At 49.4% G+C, this 21,793-nt stretch overlaps 1 protein-coding gene across 1 annotated transcript in view; it reads left to right on the forward strand.

The window, feature by feature from the left end:
• The window catches only part of LOC147736937 (uncharacterized), a 228,136-nt gene extending 207,525 nt beyond the window's left edge, over window positions 1-20,611 (forward strand). Inside the window, 1 exon segment of the mRNA XM_086918896.1 lies at window positions 18,603-20,611. Coding sequence (XP_086775022.1) covers window positions 18,603-19,266 — 664 coding nt within the window. The 3' untranslated portion in view covers window positions 19,267-20,611.
• Window positions 20,612-21,793: the final 1,182 nt, after the last annotated feature.

Consider the following 21,793-nt stretch of genomic DNA (forward strand, 5'->3'; position numbering starts at 1 on the left):
TCTCTGCAGCATGGAGGCGTGCGAGTAGTGTGCGGTGGCAAATGGTGTTGAAGGCGGCAGAGAGGTCTAGGAGGATGAGTGCTGCGGTTTCTCCTTTGTCCAGCAGAGTCCTGATGTCGTCGGTGGCGGCTATGAGGGCAGTCTCGGTGCTGTGGTTGCTGCGGAACCCTGACTTGGAAGGGTCCAGGATTCTGTTCTTTTTGAGGTATCGGGTTAGCTGTCTGTTAACGATTTTCTGGATGATCTTGGCCGGGAAGTGGAGCAGAGAGATGGGTCGGAAGTTCTTGAGGTCTCTTGGGTCTGCCTTGGGTTTTTTTGGGTAGGGCGTTGATCTCAGCGTGTTTCCAGATCTCTGGGAAGGTCGCGGTCTCAATGGAGAGATTAATGACGCTGTGTAGGTGGTGTGCGATGGCGCTGCTTGCTCAGTTGAAGACGTGGTGCGTGAATGGGTCTGACGGAGAGCCGGAGTGGATTGTGCTCATGGTCTTGATTGTGTCATCGACGCTCGCGCTGGTCCAGGCCAGAAAGGGGATGTGGTCGATGGTGTGCGGAGGGTCTGTTGTGTTGCTGTCTGTTGGGCTGTCTGGGTGTTGAAGCTGTCGTGGATGTCTGCTATCCTGCGGTGGAAGAAGGTGGCGAGGGAGTCGCGTGTGTTATTGCATTGTTTGCGTCACGTTTTTCTAGTACCTGGTCTGTTATTGCATTACATGCGCTGCTTTTGGTGTGTTATTATTCTAATAGTTGCATATTTTCTAACAAACATGGTACATTTTATCCCAATCAAGTGCATCTGACTGCAAGGACACTGCACTCTCCCTGCAGTAGCAATCTATTTCCTATTTATGTAGCAACAGACAGCACAGCATGCCTGCCAGAGATGTCGCAGGGTCAGAAACAGTACATAGGTGAGTAGGTATGATGCAAAACAAACTGTTGAGTAAGGATTTAAACGAAGAAGCTGCTGTGATAAACGGCAAAACATCCATGTCGAAACATCAGCAGTAGGACAATGGTTCATGGAATGATAATGGTAGAGTTATTTACACTTCTGTGCGGTGCGTGTCACTTAATGTTCTTTTCTTCCACTCTCATGAGATGGTTTTACAAGGCAACTCTGAGCTCGCTGAGTGTGGAGCTTCCACGAATCCCATAGACGGGCCGTTCCAAAGACGGTAACAGAGAAGGTTGAAAGATCTGAGTCTTGATCCTGGCAGGTGGACGGGTGATCCCTGAGGGCGTGTAGTTGGTCTGTGTGTTGCCACGACTGTCCAGTGGGTGTAAGAAAATGTCAGCAATTTGTGGAGGGCCCTCTTTTGGGTGAGAACCACCCAGCTTCATGCAATACGGACTTGAGGGTTTGTGTCTGCGCAGGATGAGTTACATTCTGATAGCAAAATGGAGGACCTTGTCCAAAGGGGATCGATGTTACCAAGGTTTAACATCTTCAGTTACGACAGATAAAGAAAGTCCATGTACCTCGAGTTGCTTGAAAAGCTTCCTGCACTCTGCTGGTGCAGGCAGGATGTTTATTCTCTAGTTGGCATTTGCCAGGGGATCTTCAGATACGGTGGTTGACTTAAACCTTGGAGCAGCACATGTAGCGTTGACGCTTGGAGTCTTGTAGTGTGTGCTGGATGCCGTAGAACTGTCTTAATGTTCCACGGAGCTCAGAAAATCGTGACTCTCTTTCATCTCAGAGCACGAGGTCTGTGTCTTGACCAGTAGATCTGCAATAAAGAAGATGACCTGGACCAGTTCTACCTCTCCCGAACTTTGAACTAATCATTGAGGAAAGAAGCCCTTGTCAGGAAGGAAGATCTGCACAAGGCGCAGCTGACAGAAGGTCTGCCTGGCGGTGACCTCAAAGCAGTGAGAGACCCACAAACCACAAGTTCCGTCAAGCCCAGCTAGCCACACTGGACGCAATGTACACCAAAGGCCTGATTAAGATTTCAGCGGATGGTTTATTCCATCATAAATGTGACAGGTATCCTGCCCGCCCCATTAAGAATGCATTACATCCTGTGGCAATTATAATAAGGCAGGCAGGATATCTGTCACGTTTTGATAATACCTTGGTGTAGTACGCAGTTTTACTCTGCGGAACTCCACGAAGTACCAGGGAAACTCCGCCGCACTCTGCAGACTTCCGCTAGTAGCAGAGTTTGTTAAGTTGCGCTGCTCTCACTGATGTTTAGTGCCAGGAGTTTTTCCCGCACTGTAAAATCAGCACGAACGGCACTACGCGTTGTGCCAGAGGGCGCTGCTGCTTTCTGCCGCTCTAATTGACATTCTAATCGAGTGGCAGCTTCATCAACGAGAATGGCAGATTTCTACTCTCGAGTGGTTGCGACCTCCAGTAATGAGAAATCTAGCCAGGTTGAGGTCTAGCGCGTTATTTTTTCTCACAAGCGCTCGCCATCTTACAGTTGGAGAACCACTTGAGAGTAAAAACTCAGTTCTGCATCACTTCGTGGAGTTTTTTGGAACTCCGCACAGACTGCGGAGTGGACAAAGCTTCGCAAGCTCCGCCGGCAGAGCGGAATACTTCACCCGGCCCTAGTTTTGAGGCAATAATCTGTTTGGACAAACTCCTAACTAGGTCCTATGTCTGCAATAAGTGTTGTAGAAGAAGTGAGATCCATGGCCTTGTGACTATCAGGCCGTTATCTGACTTCTGATGAACTCCACAGAGTGAGTGTGCAGTAGGGGGGCCGAAGGACCGGAAATTAGGTAAACTTGAATATGAGAAATATGGAAAGGAAGAAATGCTGCATCAACTGTGGATATCTGACACCTCCTCCCGCTCTTCCAAATGTCCATCCAGTCACAAAGTGACATCCTGGGCCCCAAACAGACAACATCATGCCAGATGCCATGTAATGGTGGAAAAGGGGGAAAAAGAGTAATATGCACACACCTGCTGCAGGGATATGTCAGGTAAATTATTGGTTGTGATGTATTCTCTATAAGAACTAAATGACTGATATCGTTGAATTTTCTATTACTTACCGGTAATCTTCATTACTCCATGTCCCTTTGTCCTCGTCCCCTTCATACTTAACAATTGAGATAATCTATCTCATTGACAGAAAAAAGAAAAGAAGGAATGCTGGTACATTCCTCCCCCTCCCCAACGGGAGTACATAAGCGTACCCTACCCAGCATTCCTCCTGAACCACCAAACCCCAGATGAGGGCCGGAAAGCCCGGGAGCGAGGGAGGGTGCTATGAAGGGGACGAGGACACAGGGACCGGGAGTAATGAAGATTACTGGTAAGTAATAGGACATTACCCCCAGTTCCCTCCGGTCCTCGTCCCCTTTATACTTATCAAATGAGAATACCCAAGCATCAACCGGCCATCCTCACACAACAAACCACCAGGACACAGAGCCATAGCAAACCCAGCAATTTATTGAAAACAGTACGGACCCAAAGAAAAAACAGGGGAATCAGGAGCACCCCCAAACCAAAGTTAGCGTCATCCCCCAGAACATTCTAAATCCGGTAATGCCTAACAAAGGTATTAGCAGAGGTCCAAGTAGCGGCCCTACAAATTTCGGAAAGGGACACTCCACAAACCTCAGTCCAAGAAGCCGCCACCACCGCGTAGGATGCTCCTGAACCGCAGCCAGAGGAGGGGAGCCCAAAAGGGAATAGGCCAACATGATGACTTGCTTCAACCAACAAACGATGGAGGACGTAGAAGCCCGGCAACTCTGGAGACCACTCCGAAGGAAACAAACAGGGAGTCAGACCACCTACAGGAACGATTACGGTCCACATAGAGCCTCAAGGCACGGCCAACATACAGCAAGGACCAGGGAACGTCGTCCACATCCACCTTAAGAGAACACAGAGCAGGCAAGACCAGCTCCTGGGAGCGATGGAATTGGGAGGAAACCTTAGGAGCAAAGGAGGAATCCAAACGAAGAACAACTCCATCCGCAGAAAGGGAAAGAAAAGGCTCCTGAGCCATCAAAGCCTCAAGCTCCCCAGGCGAGGAGCAGAAGTAATAGCCACCAAAAAAACAACCTTAAAAGTGACAAACTTCAAATCAACCTCCTCCAAAGGCTCAAAAGGTGCAGCCACCAAAGCCCTCAAAACCAAAGAGAGTTCCTAAAGAGGAAAAGAAGGCCAAACTACAGGACGTGAAATGGAAAAACTGTGCAACAAACCAGAAACCAGGTCATCCACATCAGGCAGATTTCCCCAAGGGGATCGGAAAGTCCAAATAGCAGCCCACTGGGCCCGCAGAGTTGAGACGGACAAACCCTTCTCGATCCCATCCCAAAGACACTGAAGAACGTCAGGCAAAGGACAAACCAAAGGAGACACCACCAGACCGAGACATCAATGCTTGAAGTTCCCCCAATGCCTACCGTAGGACTGAAGAGTAGATGGCCTCCTGGACGGCTGAATTGCCAAAGCTAAATGCTCAGAGAGACCCCAACTCTGCCACCCCTGCCTCTCAACCTCCAAACCGACAGCCGAAGCCGCTGGAGGGACAACATCGGAGAGGACCGCAAGGGAGACGGAGGGAAGGGGAAGAACCAAGGACCCTGACCCGCCAACAACTTCAGAGTGGGAAACCATGACAGTCGGGGCCAGAAGGCCACCACCATCTCCCGATCCTCCATCACCAGCCGAGACAGAAACCGAGAGATCAGAGAAAGGGAAGGAAAGGCATACAGCAGGCAGAAGGCCAAGGGATGGTCAGGGCATCCACCCCCAGGACCCTTACTGAGGGACCCGGGAGTCGAAGCGGGGAAGCAGACCATTGAGCCGGGAAGCAAATAGGTCCAGAAAAGAAAGACCAAACCTCACGCACACCAGACAAAATGCCACCGGAGTCAAAGCCAACTCCAGGGAGGCGAGAAAAGAACGACACAGGACATCCGCATCCCATTGTCCACCCCCCGGACATGAACAGCCGTTAGAGACAAGAGATGGCCCTCCGCCCAGCAAAACAACGGGGACACCACCGTGTTCAGGGACTGTGACCGGATAACCCCCTGGTGATTCAAGTAGGCCACGGTCACAGTGTTGTCCGACCGAACCAACACATGGCGGTGGAACAACAGACTCTGAGACCCTATGACCGACCGTGACACAACAGACAACTCCCGCCAGTTTGAAGACTGCCGACTCTCCAGCAGCGACTAACGACCCTGAAGGAACTCCGTCCCCAAAGTTGCCCCCCATCCCAATGCACTGGGTCCCATCGTAAGGACCACCAGAGGAGGCGACTGCAGAGGCAAACCACTGGCCAGATTGTCTGACATAGTTCACCATCAAGGAAGCCACCAAGGGCGGCGCCACCTTGCTAAACACCCTGGGGGCCCACCGCAAGCCAAAAGGTAGTACGTGGAACTGATAATGTACTCCCGAAGACAAAACCTCAGGAAACAACGAGGGAGCGGGTGAACCGGAACGTGTTAATAAGCATCTTGAAGGTCCAGATTGCACATGTAATGACCCTGGAGAAGCAGGGGAATTACCCGCTGAAGAGTCTCATTTTTGATTGGGACACGTAGCACAAACTTGTTCAGGGCTTTCAGATCCAGGACAAGACGAAACCCCCTGTCACCTCGGGAACAAGAAAAATTATGGAATAAAATCCCAGACCCGTCTCCCCAGGAGGAACCACCTGCACGACCCCTTATCCAGCAGAAACTTGATCCCCAGAGACAGCTCCGCCCGCCTGGAGGGACAAAACGGCCAGGGAGTCGGACGGACCCCCAAGTCTGACGGAGGGGCTGAAAACTCTATGAGGTACCCCAACCGCCCAATGTCCAGCTCCCACAAGTCTGAACAGGAGGAAGTCCAGGCTGGAAGAAAAACCAAAGCCGACCTCCGACCAAGGATCTGGAGTCAGACACCAGATAGTCAGGAACGAGGCATCACGGGAGGGGACTTCGCTTTCTTGTCTTGACCCTTACCAGACTGAAAACGACCCCCGCCCCAAGTAAACTGCCTGCAAGAGGGAGGATGGAAGAATGTCTTGGGCTTAGAAGAAGCCAACACTGAGTAAAACTGCTTGAAAGAAGAAGAATGCTCTTCTCCTTAAACATACAATGCCATACTGACATACTGGTTACGCGCTGCGTGACGCACTTCTGCTTTTCAGCTACTGCACTTCATTTTAACTTTTTAAATCAGCACTTACTCGCATCTGGCAACATCGCGCTGCGCGTGCTTTGGCTGCAGGCGTGCTAGCTTTGCCGCATCTTTGGGAATTCAGGTAGATCTTACCCGCACTATAATTGGCTCGCACCCGCACTTTGCGGGACAGTAGGACATCGGGGGGCCCATTAGAAATCGTCAGTGCCGCCGTTGCTTGGCCGCCATATTGGGTTGGGCTTTGAGGAGGTTAGCAGTCCTAGGCGCCATCTTAGGTGAGGGGCCAGCGGCTTGCCCTCACAGGACTCTCGCGCTCGCAGGAAGTGCCTATTTAAGCAGGTATTTCCCACTGCTCGGCAGATTGACATACTGGTTACGTGCTCTGTGACGCGCTTCTGCTTTTCAGCTACTGCACTCAATTTTAACTTTTTAAATCAGCACTTACTCGCATCTGGCAACATCGCGCTGCGCGTGCTTTGGCTGCAGGCGTGCTAGCTTTGCCGCATCTTTGGGAATTCAGGTAGATCTTACCCGCACTATAATCGGCTCGCACCCGCACTTTGCGGGACAGTAGGACATCGGGGGGGCCCATTAGAAATCGTCAGTGCCGCCGTTGTTTGGCCGCCATATTGGGTTGGGCTTTGAGGGGGTGAGCAGTCCTAGGCGCCATCTAATGTGAGAGGCCAGCGGCTTGCCCTCACAGGACTCTCGCGATCTTCGGTATTTAAGATGGATACTGCCCTAGTGCACAGCGTAGGCGCGCAGCGGGCGCGTCGTAGGCACGCCGGAGGTGCGCCAGAGGTAAGCCCGTTTGCGCCCGTTCGCGCACAGGTCGCGCCGGGCGCCGGGAACTCTGGCTCTTCTACCTTTCCTCGCACTGTTTACTCTGGTTTACAACTCAGGCAGATTAACAGATTGACCCAGCAGGGTATGCCCGCCCATAGGCTGGAGTCGCTTGCTTGTGGTCTTTTGAACGTGAGGTCCCTATGCAAGCATCACACTGAGATAGTCTTTCTCATTGAATTGCTTGGCCTGGACGTGCTCTTTATCATGGAGACGTGGACAAGGGCAGACAGCAATGTGGAGTTAGGACTGGCTTCTCCTGTAGGTTACAAAATCCGGCACACTCCCCGCCTGAAGAACAGAGGTGGAGGAATAGGTTTCATCTTCAGAGAAACCGTACCGCTTACTCAGCTAGAGGTCAAGGAGGTGCAGGGCTTTGAATTGATGGGCTTTTCCTTTACAGGCCAGAAAGGGGCATTGCAGTCTGGGGTGCTATGCTATAGACCCCCGGGCAGTACAGTATCCACTTTGCCTGACTTCATCGACCTTATCTATGACCTCGCCAATTCTCACTCTAGTTTACTTATCCTGGGTGATTTTAATCTGTGGCCGAATGGTCCAGCACACGCGGCTTATAATGATCTATGCCAGGCGTGCACCAATATTCAGCTGCAACAGCTGGTACTTTCTACCACTCATTTGAAAGGCCATATTCTGGATTTAGTCTTCGCTGACAGCATGCAGGTGTCGGTGACTGGCATTTCCCCGCAATGCTGGACGGACCATGCTTTGGTCTCTTTTTCCCTCCATCTGGTAGCCGAGTCCTTAGATGTTGCTCGGTCGAAAGCCTTTAAGGTGGGTAGGCCTTGGTCTAGGCTCTTAAAGGCCGCAGCTCTACCTAGCCTACTCCCTGGTGAATACGTGCTGGGGGACAATGTGGAAGAAAGTTATAACAAGTTATGTCTGCAAATCTCGAACTCCTTGGATCGGGTGGTCCCTCTCCGTAGGTCAAGGGACAGACAGATAAAGGCCAAGCCCTGGTACTCCAGCGATCTTCGACAATTGAAACTGCGGTGCAAACGGGCTGAAAGGGCCTGGAGGAGGCACTATTTACATACGGATAAGACCATCTTCAAGCTCGCTCTAACGGAATATAAAGCACAGATTAAACGGGCGAAAGCTATCTACTTTGAGGAGACTTTGAATCAGGCTCCTAACAAGTCACAGGCCTTGTTTAGGATTGTTAGCGATCTCTCCCAGCCCGTCTGTGCTTCGAATAACATCTTGGCTTCTCAGGCTTTATGCGACTCGCTGGCAGGCGCATTTGAAGCTAAGATAGCTACTATACTGAACGGTCTTACCCCATTTGACTCCCAGACCCCGCTACCCCGGGTTTGTCCATCTACCCTGGCCGACCCTGAAGATCTGACGGTTCAGCCTCGGCTTAGCCGCTTTTCTGTCCCAAGTTTCGAGGACTTTTGCAGACTAGCACTAACGGTGTCCTCGGGTTCCCCTATGGACCCACTTCCTCATAAATTTTGGAAGCTCTTTCAGAAGGAACTTTTCTATCCTCTGTACTCCATCTGTCTCCAGTCTTTTGAATCTGCTTTGGTTCCGGACTGCTGGAAAACAGCAGTGGTGTCCCCTCTCCTGAAGAAGCCCACCCTTGATCCCACCTGCCCGGAGAATTACAGGCCCATCTCACTGCTCCATTTTCCAGTTAAAATCATGAAGAAGGTGGCTACCCAGTCTCTGTCCAGATACCTGGAGGAAAACAACTGCCTGGATGCGGCCCAGTTTGGGTTCCGCCCAGCACACGGGACGGAGTCGGCTCTGGTGGTCGTGTTGGACAAACTTCGTTCGCGAGTCGACACTGGTCGAGCAGCCTTTTTGGTGCTGCTCGACATGTCGGTCGCGTTCGAACCGGTCAGCCATCCGATTCTTATCAGGAGACTGGAGGAGGCTGGAGTTATTGGGCTGGCTCGAGACTGGTTAGTCTCGTACCTCTGTCATAGGCAGCAAGTGGTGGCCCTGCCGCCTTATAGATCCGGTGTGCGGAAGGTCAGGCAGGGGGTGCCCCAGGGCTCAGCCATCAGCCCAATACTGTTTAATCTGTACCTTCGACCTCTAATTCAACTCATCAGTTCATTTAGTATCTCGCTATATAACTATGCCGATGATACCCAACTGATTTTTTCATTGGAGGGCGGAGAGGCTATCTTCCTAGAGACCTTCCATCGTTGTATGTGCCCGGAGCTGAGCCCAGTGTTGAGAGGGCTTTGGTATGCGAAACTCTGTCCTCCCTGCCTGCGTTGTCGGTTGAGGCTTTTGATACTCTGAGCCTTAAAATTAAATCTGGCTCTCCCTTAGATCCGTTGAAGCCAGAGCTAATTACACTTCTCCCGCCCCTATGCCGCGAGCCCATATTGGACTTGATTAATCTCTCCCTCGCTGAGGGCGTGGTTCCTGCCTCCTGGAAGCAAGCAGTGGTCAGCCCCGTTTTGAAGAAGCCTAATCTCGACCCTCTGCTACCTGAGAACTACCGCCCCATCTCCCTCCTGCCCTGGACCGCCAAGGTCACTGAGGCACACGTGAACTCCATCTTGTCTGCCCATCTTTCCCGCAATAATATTCTTGACGAGAGCCAGAATGGTTTTCGCGCACAACACAGCACCGAAACTGCTCTGCTCTTTATGAGCGAACACCTGCGTTCGGTGCTGGACGCGGGGCAGACAGCGGCGCTCCTCCTGTTAGACCTGAGCGCCGCGTTCGACACGGTGTCTCATGACATTTTGGTGCGGCGGCTGGAGGAAGTGGGAATTGAGGGGAAGGCTCTTCAATGGTTCCGCTCTTTCCTCTCGGACCGGTTTTTTAAAGTGGCCATTCCACCTGGTCAGTCCTCTTTCCATCCTTTGGGACTGGGAGTCCCTCAGGGCTCTGCGTTGAGCCCCACTTTGTTCAACTTGTATGTGAAACCGCTGGCTGCTGTCGTCAGACAAAGTGGCTTAACCATGACATCGTATGCCGACGACACGCAGCTGGCGGTGACACTCAGTGGGGACCCTGAGGTGACTGCTCCCAGGTTCCGCGCAGGGCTTATAGCCGTGGCGAACTGGATGCGTATTAACTGCTTACAGTTAAACGCCAAGAAAACCGAAGTCCTGATCCTAGGGAAGCAAGCGGAACTTTGGGGAGATCAGTGGTGGCCTCCTGAATTGGGGTGACCCCCATCCCAGCGGCCGAAGTGAAGAACTTGGGGGTTTGGCTGGATTCCAACCTCTCTTTTACCAGCCACACAAAGAAGATTGCAGCTACCTGCTATGGTATTCTGCGAGGACTGAGACCAATCCTCAAATTCTTCGACCCCCCTACTCGGCAACTGGTGGTCCAAGCCTCTATTCTTTCTCGGCTGGACTATGGGAGTGCTCTGCTGCTTGGTGTAAATCAGGCCGAGGCAACCAGACTACAGAGGGTGCAGAATGCCGCTGCGCGGGCTATTGTTGGCCTCCCGAGACGTTGTTCTGTCTCTGCAGTTCTGACCTCCCTTCACTGGCTGCCGGTCAGACAGAGAATCAAATTCAAGGCTCTCTGTCTGACATTTAAGATTCTGAAACTCTCCTCTCCTCCTGCCCTTGCGGGTCTTGTTTCCCCTTATGTCCCAACGCGGTCTCTCAGGTCGGAATCTCTTCATCTGGCGATTACGCCTAGGTTCAGACTGAGTAGGATAGGAGGTCGTTCGTTTCGAGTTTTGGCGGCCGGATTATGGAACTCCCTTCCTGTCCATATTCGTGCCCTTAACAGCCTGACTCTCTTCAGACGTGCTATAAAAACTCATTTGTTCACCTCTGTTGACTGATCTCTTCTCTCTCCAGCGGCGATTTGTTGTGTTGTGGTACTTGATCAGGCGCCAGGACGCCCCTTCGCTGGGGCAGCTGTGCGCTGAATAAAAGTTATTAACAAAGCATAACATAACATAACGTATGTCAGCTACAGCAGACTGGTTGTGTTCCAACTCACTCCAGTTTAATAGGTCTAAGACGGAGGTACTGTATTGCTCCACTGATCGGGTTCCACGTTCCTTGCCAGAGGAATTCTGACCATTGCTACTTGCATGACATTGCTTCACATGCTGCGCAAAGTCCTTCCTATGCTCCCAGCCCCGGCTAGATCCGAAGCTGTGCGGGGGATTATATTGAGCAGGCTGGACTATTGCAATGCGTTGCTTCTGGGTGCACCTAAGAACTTGGTTGGCAAGCGACAACGGATACAAAATAGGGCAGCCAAGTTGGCCTTGTCTCGACCGCGCATCACCTCGTCCACCGCAGCGTTGCGTGATCTCCACTGGCTACCCGTCCAGCAGCGGATCCTTTTTAAGGCTTCGTGTCTAGTTTTTAAGGCGCTGCATGGACAGGGACCTATTTTGTTGCAAAATCTTTTTTCTTGGTACACGGCTTCACGAACCTTACGATCCTCCTCTGCTTGCCTGGTAACGGTCCCCAGGTTCCAGAGGTCTAGAATGGGCTGTCGCTCCTTCAACTTTGCTGCCGCCAGTCTTTGGAATTCTCTTCCACTCCATCTGAGGAGCCAAAGTGAATTCCTCTGTTTTAAGAGAAACCTAAAAACTTATCTCTTTCCTAGTGAAGTGTGATCTCTGTAACCGTTGCTAGTTTGTCTTTCAAAGCGCCAGGATACCCTTTGGGTGGCAGTGTTTTGCGCTATATAAGTCCGGAATACAATACAATACAATACAATACAACTTGGCCTCCAACTCCTCATCAAAAGGCCTAGATCCCTGAAAGGGCAACCGCTGTGCAGCAGACTTCTGGGCCGAATCCGTCTTCCAGTCTTTCAGGACCAAGTTACGATGAGCAGCCACACAAGCACCCTCAGAGAGGGCCGAGGCACGCACGACGTTGAAGGAAATATCAGCCACTAATTCAACCTGCCGCTCAACATGAGCCAGAAGCCCGAACAGTCAGTGGCATCATCCATAGACCCATACAGGGACTTCAAGTCTGAAAGCAGAGACTGAGCCGCATAAGTCCCATAAATGCCAGCCCGGAGCGCCAGATGGGAACCGAATAAATCTTCCGCATGGAAGCGTCCACCTTTTGGTTCACAGGATCCTACACAACCGCATCCTCAGCCAAAGAAGTGCGCCCAGCGAGACTGGCCACAAAAGAATCCACCGGGACAGAGTCTGGCAAGTCCCTGGCCATATCCTGGAGAGGATAGAGCTTCGCTATGAAGCGAGGAAACGAAAAGCGATCCGGATCCTTTCATTCCCGGTCAAGCACCTCCTTGACACATGGATGAACCAGCATAACCACAGCAGCAGAGCACTGGAACTGGCGAAGCAAGGAACTCCCAGAAATACTAGGGGCATCATCAGCAGGAAACACCATATTAGCTTTCACATGACCCAATAAGTCTGGAAACATGTCATTGTCGACATATTCCAGCAATGAATGCCACCTGGAGCACGCAGGAGAAGGAGAAGAAGAAGATGAAGCCAAAGAAGAGGATGAGGAAACATCAACATCCCTGCTCTTCTTGACATGTTTACACATGGGGAACAGGAGCAGGACCGCAGACCCACGAAGCACAGCAAGCCAGAAAGACCACCTACAGAACTGGACCAGTCAATGAAGCCCCAGAAGGCACTGCCCAGGTCACAGACCCCAACAGCAGGCAGACCCCCAAATGAGGACGGAGGCAGGAAGCCAAGGAGAGCGACAGCACCAAGCAGAAACCGGAAACAGCTCAATGTACTGCAGCACCTCACACCAACAGCCGGCTCAAGAGCAAATGCAGCAGAAAGCTAAAAACGTGGGCAGTATAAATAGTAAAAAAAACACTACGCAGTACTCACAAGAGGGCTGGCAAGCACCCCACGCCACAGCCGCCAGCCGCAAGTGAAGAAACGCCTAAGTTCCTGCACCAAACAAAGGAAGTCAGGCAATCCCCGGAAGGAAGCGCCCCAGCCACACAGAGGCTGCCGCCCTCCCGGTGACCAGAACCGGAACTGCCGCGCCCCGACACGCCCAGTAACCCAGGAGGCGCAGCAAGGACATCAACAGCATCCCCTGGAACCACGCAGGAACTGCCTGGAGGCGTCAACATGGCTCCCGCCAAGCCCTGCAGGGGGAGACCAAGAACAACAAGCACAAACCCGGAGCCCAGCAGCAGGTAAGCACCAGGAGCCTTCCGGCTCCTGGTCCACTTAATACCCTTGACACTGCGACCCTTGACCCTGCTTCCAGGCAGGTCGGTCCCCAAGCCACAAAGCTCGACCTGACTGCACCCGTGTTTCAGCCCAGCTGCTGCTGAGTTCGAGGCCCGCCTCCACCCACAGGCTACCACCTGCGCCTCATCCTTGGTGGCCAGTGGTAGGCCTTAGGTTTGCTTTTTACCGCTTTCACTATTTGCTTTGCGATTTCTGCCCGTTTAGCATTGTATTTATTGTGCTTGTTCCTCCTCTGTGTCAATCAATCAATCAATCATATCATTTGTAAAGCGCACTACTCATCCGTGGGGGTCTCAAGGCACTGGGGTGGGAAATGCTGCTACTGCTCGAAAAGCCAGGTCTTGAGGAGTTTTCTGAAGGTCAGCAGGTCCTGGGTTTGCCGTAGGTGGATGGGGAGGGTGTTCCAGGTCTTGGCGGCGAGGTGGGAGAACGATCTGCCGCCGGAGGTCGCTCTTCGGAAGCAGGGGACTGTGGCGAGGGCGGCGGAGCGGACCTGGCGGGCGGGTGTGGAAGTGGAGTCGTCTGTTGAGGTATGTTGGTCCGGTGTTGTGGAGTGCCTTGTGTGCGTGGGTGAGGAGCTTGAAGGTTATCCTCTTGTTGACCGGGAGCCAGTGCAGGTCTCTCAGGTGCGGTGTGATGTGGCGTCGGTGAGGGATGTTCAGGATCAGGCATGCAGAGGCATTCTGGATGCGCCGGAGCCATCTCAGGAGTTTGGCCAAGGCTCCTGCCTAGAGGGCGTTTCCGTAGTCCAACCTGCTGCTGACGAGGGCCTGGGTGACTGTTCTTCTTGTTTCAGTGGGGATCCACTTGTAGATCCTGCAGAGCATGCGGATAGTGTTGAAGCAGGAGGAGGGGATGAGCACTTTCCAGAGATGGGGTGTGATGGCTGTGCTGGCTTTGTTGAAGATGTGGTGTGGGCATGGCTCTGAGGAGATCCGGAGTGGAAGGTGTTTATGATCTTGATGGTGTCGTCGTCGTTGATGTTAGTCTATGAGAGAAGGTGGTTGGTGCGGATGGTGATCGTGGGGGGAGAGGTCCCAGGGGTTGTTGGGCGATCGTGGCGTTGAAGCTGTCATGAATGTCAGCAATCTTGCGGTGGAAAAAGGTGGCCAGCGAGGGTGGAACGTTGTTGGTGTTGGAGCTGGGTTTGGATAGTTCCTTCACGATGTTGAAGAGCTCTTTGCTGTTGTGCACGTTGTTGTCTAGGCGGTCTTTGAAGGAGGCCCTTTTGGCAGATCTGATGAGGTGGTGGTGTCTGCGGGGGTAATTCTTGTGGGCTGCGTGGCTGTCCGGTGTTCGCTCACGGAGCCAGATCTTCTCAAGCTTTCGGCAGGTTTGCTTGGAGGCCCAGAGGTCTTCAGTGAACCAGCTGGCTTTCTTGTTGTTGTGACTGTTGGAGGGTTTCTTGATCGTGGCGAGTGTGTTGGCGCAGTCATTGTTCCATTGTCTGAGGTTGCGGGTGACGGTGTAGGGGTCGGTGGGGTCAGCTGGTGGGTTCTGGGCGAGGGTTGTGGTTAGCTGGTCTTCGGTGACTTTGCTCCAGCAGTGTCAAGGTATCTGTTGGGTGCAGTGGTGTGTGGTGGGTTTCTTGAAGGTGAAGTGGATGCAGTGATGGTCGGTCCAGTGGAGTTCGGTGGTGTGGTTGAAGGAGAAGTGGGGGCTTGCGGAGAAGATGGGGTCAAGTGTGTGACCCCATCTCACCAGATGTTGCCTTCCTGACGGAGACCTGACTGAACCCCGCCTCAGCACCCAACATGGCCATAGCCATCCCGGAAGGCTACAAGATCACCCGCAGGGATCGCACCAATGGTGTAGGAGGAGGAATCACCATCATTCACAAGAAGACCCTCAGAGTCTCGACCAACACCGACAACACCCTCACAACTGCTGAACACCTGCACTTCCAGATCCACACCGACTCCAATACCAACCTCAGAGGAACCCTCCTCTACAGACCCCCGGACCCTGACCACAGTTCAGCGACTCCATCGCCGACTTCATCAGCACACACGCCCTTGCCTCCACGGACTACACCCTCCTCGGGGACCTGAACTTCCACATCGAGAACAACAATGACACCAACTCCACCACCCTGATCGACAACCTCACCGACCTTGGACTCAGACAGGCCACATGCTTGACCCCATCTTCTCCACAAGCCCCCACATCTCCTTCAACCACACCACCGAACTCCACTGGACTGACCATCGCTGCATCCACTTCACCTTCCGGAAATCCACCACGCACCACCTCACCCAACAGATACCTCCCCACTGTTGGAGCAAAGTCACAGAAGATCAGCTCACGACCACCCTCGCACAGAGCCTACCCACTGACCCCGACACTGCCACCCGCAACCTCAGACAGTGGATCGACGACTGCGCCAACACCCTCGCCCCGGTCAAGAAACCCTCCAACAGCCACACCAGCTAGAAAGCCACCTAGTTCACCGAAGACCTGGAGAAGGACTGGCTCCGGGAATGAATACCGGACAGCTACGCAGCCACAAGAACGCCACCGGGAAACACCATCACCTAATGAAATCCGCCAAAAGTGCCTCATTCAAAGACCGTCTAGATAACAACACACACAACAGCAACAAGAGGATAACCTATAAGCTCCTCACCCACGCACACAAAGCACTCCACAACACCGGATCAGCTTACCTCAACAGACGACTCAGCTTCTACAACCCCACCGGCCAGCTCCGCTCCACCGACCTTGCCCTCACCGCAGTCCCCTGCATCCAAAGAACGACTGCAGATGGTAGATCTTTCTTCCACCTCACCGTCAAGACCTGGAATACCCTCCCCACCCACCTACAGCAGACCCAAGACCTGCTGACCTTCAGAAGACTCTTCAAGACCTGGCTCTTCGAGCAGTAGCAGCACCCCCCCCCCTCACACTCAGCGCCTTGAGAGCCTCGCGGGTAAGTAGTGTGCTTTTCAAGTGATCTGATTGATTGATTGATTGATACTGTCGGAAGACAGAAAAAAGAACAGGGGGAATGCTGGATAGGGTACGTTTATGTACTCCCAGTGGGGAGGGGAAGGGGTGTACCATCATTCCTTCTTTTTTTTCTGTAAATGAGGTAGATTATCCCACTTGTTTAGTATGAAGGGGACGAGGACAGGAGGGACGTGGGGGTAATATTACATTTTATGAATCAACGTTTGTTTGCCTTATCTGCGCTTATAATGTAAAGGATGGGGCTTACAGTGAACCCCTCTCTCTGTTTTACTCAAAAGCCCCAGAAGGAGCTGCATCTTACAGAATTTTATCTACTTTAGGAAGAACTAAAGACTTGGTTTTTAAAGTTGTCTTCCAGGGCCAGAACCGGGTACTGTAAGCTGCACTAGTTTCAGGGAGATGGACAGATGTTATGGCGATAGGAAACCCCACTCAACCCACTATAATGTTCACATCTTCCAGGTTAGAAGAAACCAGAAGTGCTTGAACTAAGGGAGGTGTTGAAAGTGTCAAAGGTGACTTATGAACAGCGAGTAAAGACAGGAGTTGGCATTTGAGATGATCTTAAGTGAATCGGAAAGAAACGAGAAGAACTGTGTGACTGAAGTTACTTTTGTTGTATACTTCACAAAGAGTTACTGGTAATTTTGCAGCCCAGCCTGATCCATCTCTTTTTCTGAACTCTATTGTTGTAAAAATAAAATCTTGACCATATGCGTCTATCTTAAGCAAAACCTCCAGCACTTGGGTGCTCCATGAGCGCCCTTACTTTGCTAAGTTACTCTGCGAACACTGTTAAATCACCCCCTTTTCAGATATTAATAAGATGTCACCTGATCAACAGAACTTTTAGTTAAATATCTGTGTATGATGAAATATTCCTTGCTAAGTTTCAAAGGCGGTAAAGAAAAAGGGTGCGGTTTACTAAGATTTTGCGCCGTGTTTGTGTCACAAAAGTGGCACAAAACAGTGCAAAATAATTTTTCCTAATTTTTATTCCAGCAAATAATGTAAAAGTAATGTGAAGCATCGTATATCACTGCTTTGCATTACTTTTCACCATGGGGACGTGCTAAGGCTAATTCATGGGCGTTCCCGTGCAGCCACCCATGGTTTTTCACGCTAAACCCAATTTACCAAATACAGTAGATTGGGTTTAGCGTGAGAAAACTGCAAACTTTTAAACTAGGTGAAAAGGAAGGAGAAATGCTTTAATTTCTCCATTATTTTCCAACTTTGCATGTGTGGTGCACTGTGCAACACGCATACAAAGTGCGAAAAGGTTTCCCTCATGTCAGGGTACAAAACTTTGTACAGGAAGGGTGTCCTTTCTGTACAAAACCGATGCTGGACTCACACACACCCTAGCGCTCTATTGCTAAGGTGTTTGCATGGCGCAGGGCTGCTGTAATCAGTGTCGGCGCAAGGGAAAGGGAAGGAGAGAGCCTGTAGCGCAGCACAGCCTCGCGGGAGGAGGGATGCGCTGCATTGTGTGGATATTTAGTAATGTCTTTTACAACCAGTTAAACATTGTGAATTCTCATTCCATTATGTTTAAATTTAGTAATTGTTAATATCTTTAAATCCAACAGAAAACAAGCCTTGAATGTATGAAATGACCATCAATAATGAAGCGAAGGCTGTAAATCTTCAATCATAGCAGAAATATTGAGCTCCAGTATTCAGGAAAACATCAGCGCAGTCGGCGACAGAGGAACCTGCACATAAACTGACAGATCCCGGATGAAGCATCAAGGGCAGTTCAGTGATTGTAAGAGTCTGAGCTGTGCACCTCCACGCCACAAGATGAAGAAATGACCTAAGGAAAATTAAGGCAACAACAACAACAAACCGCCTCCTGTACAAACAAGTGTTCAACACCAGCTTTGATCATCGGATCGGTATGATGTGATTACCACAGTGCTCTGTTTTATAAAATGATGACAAGTCATCACTCCGTGCTCTAGGTGAATTGTAAACTCTTTCTGGCCAAACCACAGTGACTAGAGAAAAGTGCAACAGAGCGGAGCCAGACAACTGCTGGGTAAAGGAAAGAGGAGTTTGTCTACCTACAATGCAACAGACTGTCCCAATTTGCACAGCCCAGAAGGAAGATACATCTTTACCCGCAAGCGTGCATAGCCATAATCCAATCTAAAAGCACAATCGCCTACAAAGACACCTTCTACATATTAGGAGTGTGGAAAATATTTGGTGGCTATTGCATTTTATTTTTAAAACAGAACAAACATGCAAAATACTGCACACATATAAAGTGTGTGAGAAAAACACAAGTGCTTTATCAGCCATGTTGTCCCATCAGGAAATGCAGTCATGGGATTTAGACAAATATATACCCGACCCACAGACACTAACCAAGAAAGAAGAATCATACAAATGCAGCAAGAGCTTTAGTTTGTCATCACAACTCAAGCTTCATCAGCACACGTACACAGGACAAAAAACATTTAAGTGCAGTGAATGTGCAAAGTGCTTCAGTAGGTTATCAGAACTACAAAGACACCAGCGAACACACACAGGGGAAAAACCATTCAAGTGCAGTGAATGTGTAAAGAGCTTTAGTCAGTTATCAAACCTCCAAAGTCATCAGCGAACACACACAGGAGAAAAACCATTCAAGTGCAATGAATGTGTAAAGAGCTTTAGTCAGTTATCAAGCCTTCAAACACATCAGCGATTACACACAGGGGAAAAACCATTCAAGTGCAGTGAATGTGCAAAGTGCTTTAGTCAGTTATCACACCTTCAAAAACATAATCAAACACACACAGGGGAAAAACCATTCAAGTGCAGTGAGTGTGTGAAGAGCTTTAGTCAGTTATCAGACCTAAAAATTCATCAGCGAACACACACAGGGGAAAAACCCTATAATTGTAGTGAATGTGACAGTAGTTTTCGCGGCTATTCAGCATTAAAGAATCATCAGCGAACACACACAGGGGAAAAGCTATTCAAGTGCAAGGAATGTGGAAAGAGCTTTGGTCGATTATCACAGCTACAAAGTCATCAGCGAACACACACAGGGGAAAAACCCTATAATTGTAGCGAATGTGACAGTTGTTTTAGTGGCTATTCAGCATTAAGGTATCATCAGCGAACTCACAGGAGAAAAACAATTTAAATGCAGTGAATGTGTGAAGAGCTTTAGTCATCAGCGAACACACAGTTATTGTGAGAGGAATGTACTAGGGAAAAATAAATTTCAAATTATGTGGGACATTGAAATACCAGATGATAGAAGACCTGACTAGAGGTAAAGAAGAAAAACAGATAACAGTATTTTCAGAATTATAAAAGTGTTTTTCCCAGTGATTGTTCACTTCCATACACATAGCAGAGCGTCATGATGTACCAGGATACACAGTGGGAGGCTAGCACAATGTGGATTAAAGGGAAATAAATATTCTTGATTTTTAGTTGGTGAAGAAGAGATACAAAGAAAAACATTCAATCACACCTGATCACACTACCTGTAAAAGCAACACTGAACATTACTGGGACGAACGACAATATTTTCTCCTATCTTGTCGGATTAGTGATAAACCCTATAAACCAACCACACCCAGAGTGGACATGTTGTCAGGGCTCTGGAGATGGGAAACGTAATTGGTAAAATGTATGTATTACTATTAACTAATGCCACTGCAGTATATTTAATGAACTGAAGCGAAGCACAGGTGTTCAAGAAATAACCTATTTTTAGATATAAAAGAGCATATACCTTGTTATTAAGTAACGTTTGCTGCATCTTTTACACACGGTTATCGGTCGCTGGATCAGCTCGTGCCTCGGCCTTATAACTAACTGTGACCCGTGGCTCCTCTCCGACTTGGCTCTACCTATTCATTTTGTGTCTTGCCAAACTCTACTTTTTACCAGACTTGAGCCACTGTAAGCAGCAGACTCTGTTTGAAGAATGTGGGAAAATAGTGAAATCCCACTCAAAAGCATATATGTGCTAGGACAGTTGCAGTCCCAGCAACTCGTCTTCCACACTGATTGTTCCTTGTCCTCAAATGTTCTGAAGGATTTGTCGTATGAATGCCAGAAGTGGCAGTGACATTCATGAAGCTAATTTATATGTTTATATTTAATACCCATAGACCCATGTCATGCCAATAAACAGGGCACTAGGAAGGAAAATAGTGAAGGAGCCCATTATCATATGCAAATCACAGTGACGTCACATGTAGTGACATCACAAGAAGTGATGTCAGGCCCTTATAATAATTTTCACATGAAAGATTGACGGCCTGTTTTAAAAACAAAAAAACAAGAAACAAACAATAATGTAAAAATAAGTTTTTGGTTTTAGTTTTTATACATTATGTGTTTTTTCCACTATTAGTTTGTAACTAAACTCAGAAATGACTGAAAGTGTAAATATTTTTAAACAGATATGTGGAAATTGTAAATGACATTTTTAAACAGTTTTCAGTGAATAAATAAAATGTGCTTTTAATTTGCGCTTGTTTCCTGGCGTTATTCTTTATCCAGCTCCTAAGCCCCAAAGTGTTTCACATTTGCAATGTATTAAGCAATAGAAGGGGTAATTTTGTCAAGTTCTCTGTTCCTCTCTTGCGCCACTCACACAAACAAACACTCAGAGGCCTGTGTCTGCAGTGCTGCGGCACAAAGTAACAATTACGAGTTGCAGGCTAAGAAGCTAGGTGGAACTGAGTCCTGTTTCTAGATAATAGTGGGGGGACCCCTTCAAACTGTGGCTACCCGCCGACTTGTGCCGGCTCATAAAGCAATAGTGAATTTGAGTAATTTATGATGAATTAAAATGAGAGAAAGAGAAGAACACAGCAAGGTGCAGGATATATTAACGAAAATGAAAAAAAAGAGACACAAGACTTTACCCTGCTCTGTGTACTATCACTTTACGTAAACAAGTTGTGCTGTGCGTTGTGAACAGGCTGTCACCCCCCTTTGTATGTAAATGAGCTTCTGTGACCAGACACCCCAGGCTCCCATCTCTTCTAGCGCGGATGATAATGTGAGCACTGTAAGGTAATCACAAACTAGGGCTTTATTGAGAAATAATCAGCTTCCAGGTCACACAGCTGTGGTTATGTAATTCTTTAATATTATTTTTTATTTACTTTAATTTGCAGCAAATTCTCCAGGTTACTTTTTCTCAGTATTACGCTTCAGGTCGCTCACAGCTCTCCATCAGTTAAACGTGAGGTTTGATGTAGGATTTGTTGTTAGTGTCCCTAGACCATGTCCCAATCCCTTTGTCCTTGATTTGTCGGCATGGATTTTGTCCACAGACTGGTCTAGGACGGGCCTTCTCAAGGTAGAAGGCGCTGTAATAGGAATAATAAATCAGACAGATATGAAATTGTATGTAAACAAATGTGTACCTTTCAGTTATCAGGCACCACCAGACTCACATCTATACATGTAATTAAGCACCAGACTAAAGTGACTCCTCCCTGTATAAATATGTGCCATCAGTAAAACGGCTAATGGTTCAGCTGATGCGCATAGCAAATAAAGTTTCTGGGACTGTAAGCATTGGCCTAAATTTTAATCGCTGAAGTTTCACGCAGTTTCGCTGATGCGCACAGCTTATAAGGTTTGTGGGTATTGCGCACTGTAAGCAGATCACTGAAGATCACCCTTAAGTAGTAACTGGG

This window comes from Lissotriton vulgaris, chromosome 1_1, assembly GCF_964263255.1.
Source record: "Lissotriton vulgaris chromosome 1_1, aLisVul1.2, whole genome shotgun sequence".
Lineage (NCBI taxonomy): Eukaryota > Metazoa > Chordata > Amphibia > Caudata > Salamandridae > Lissotriton > Lissotriton vulgaris.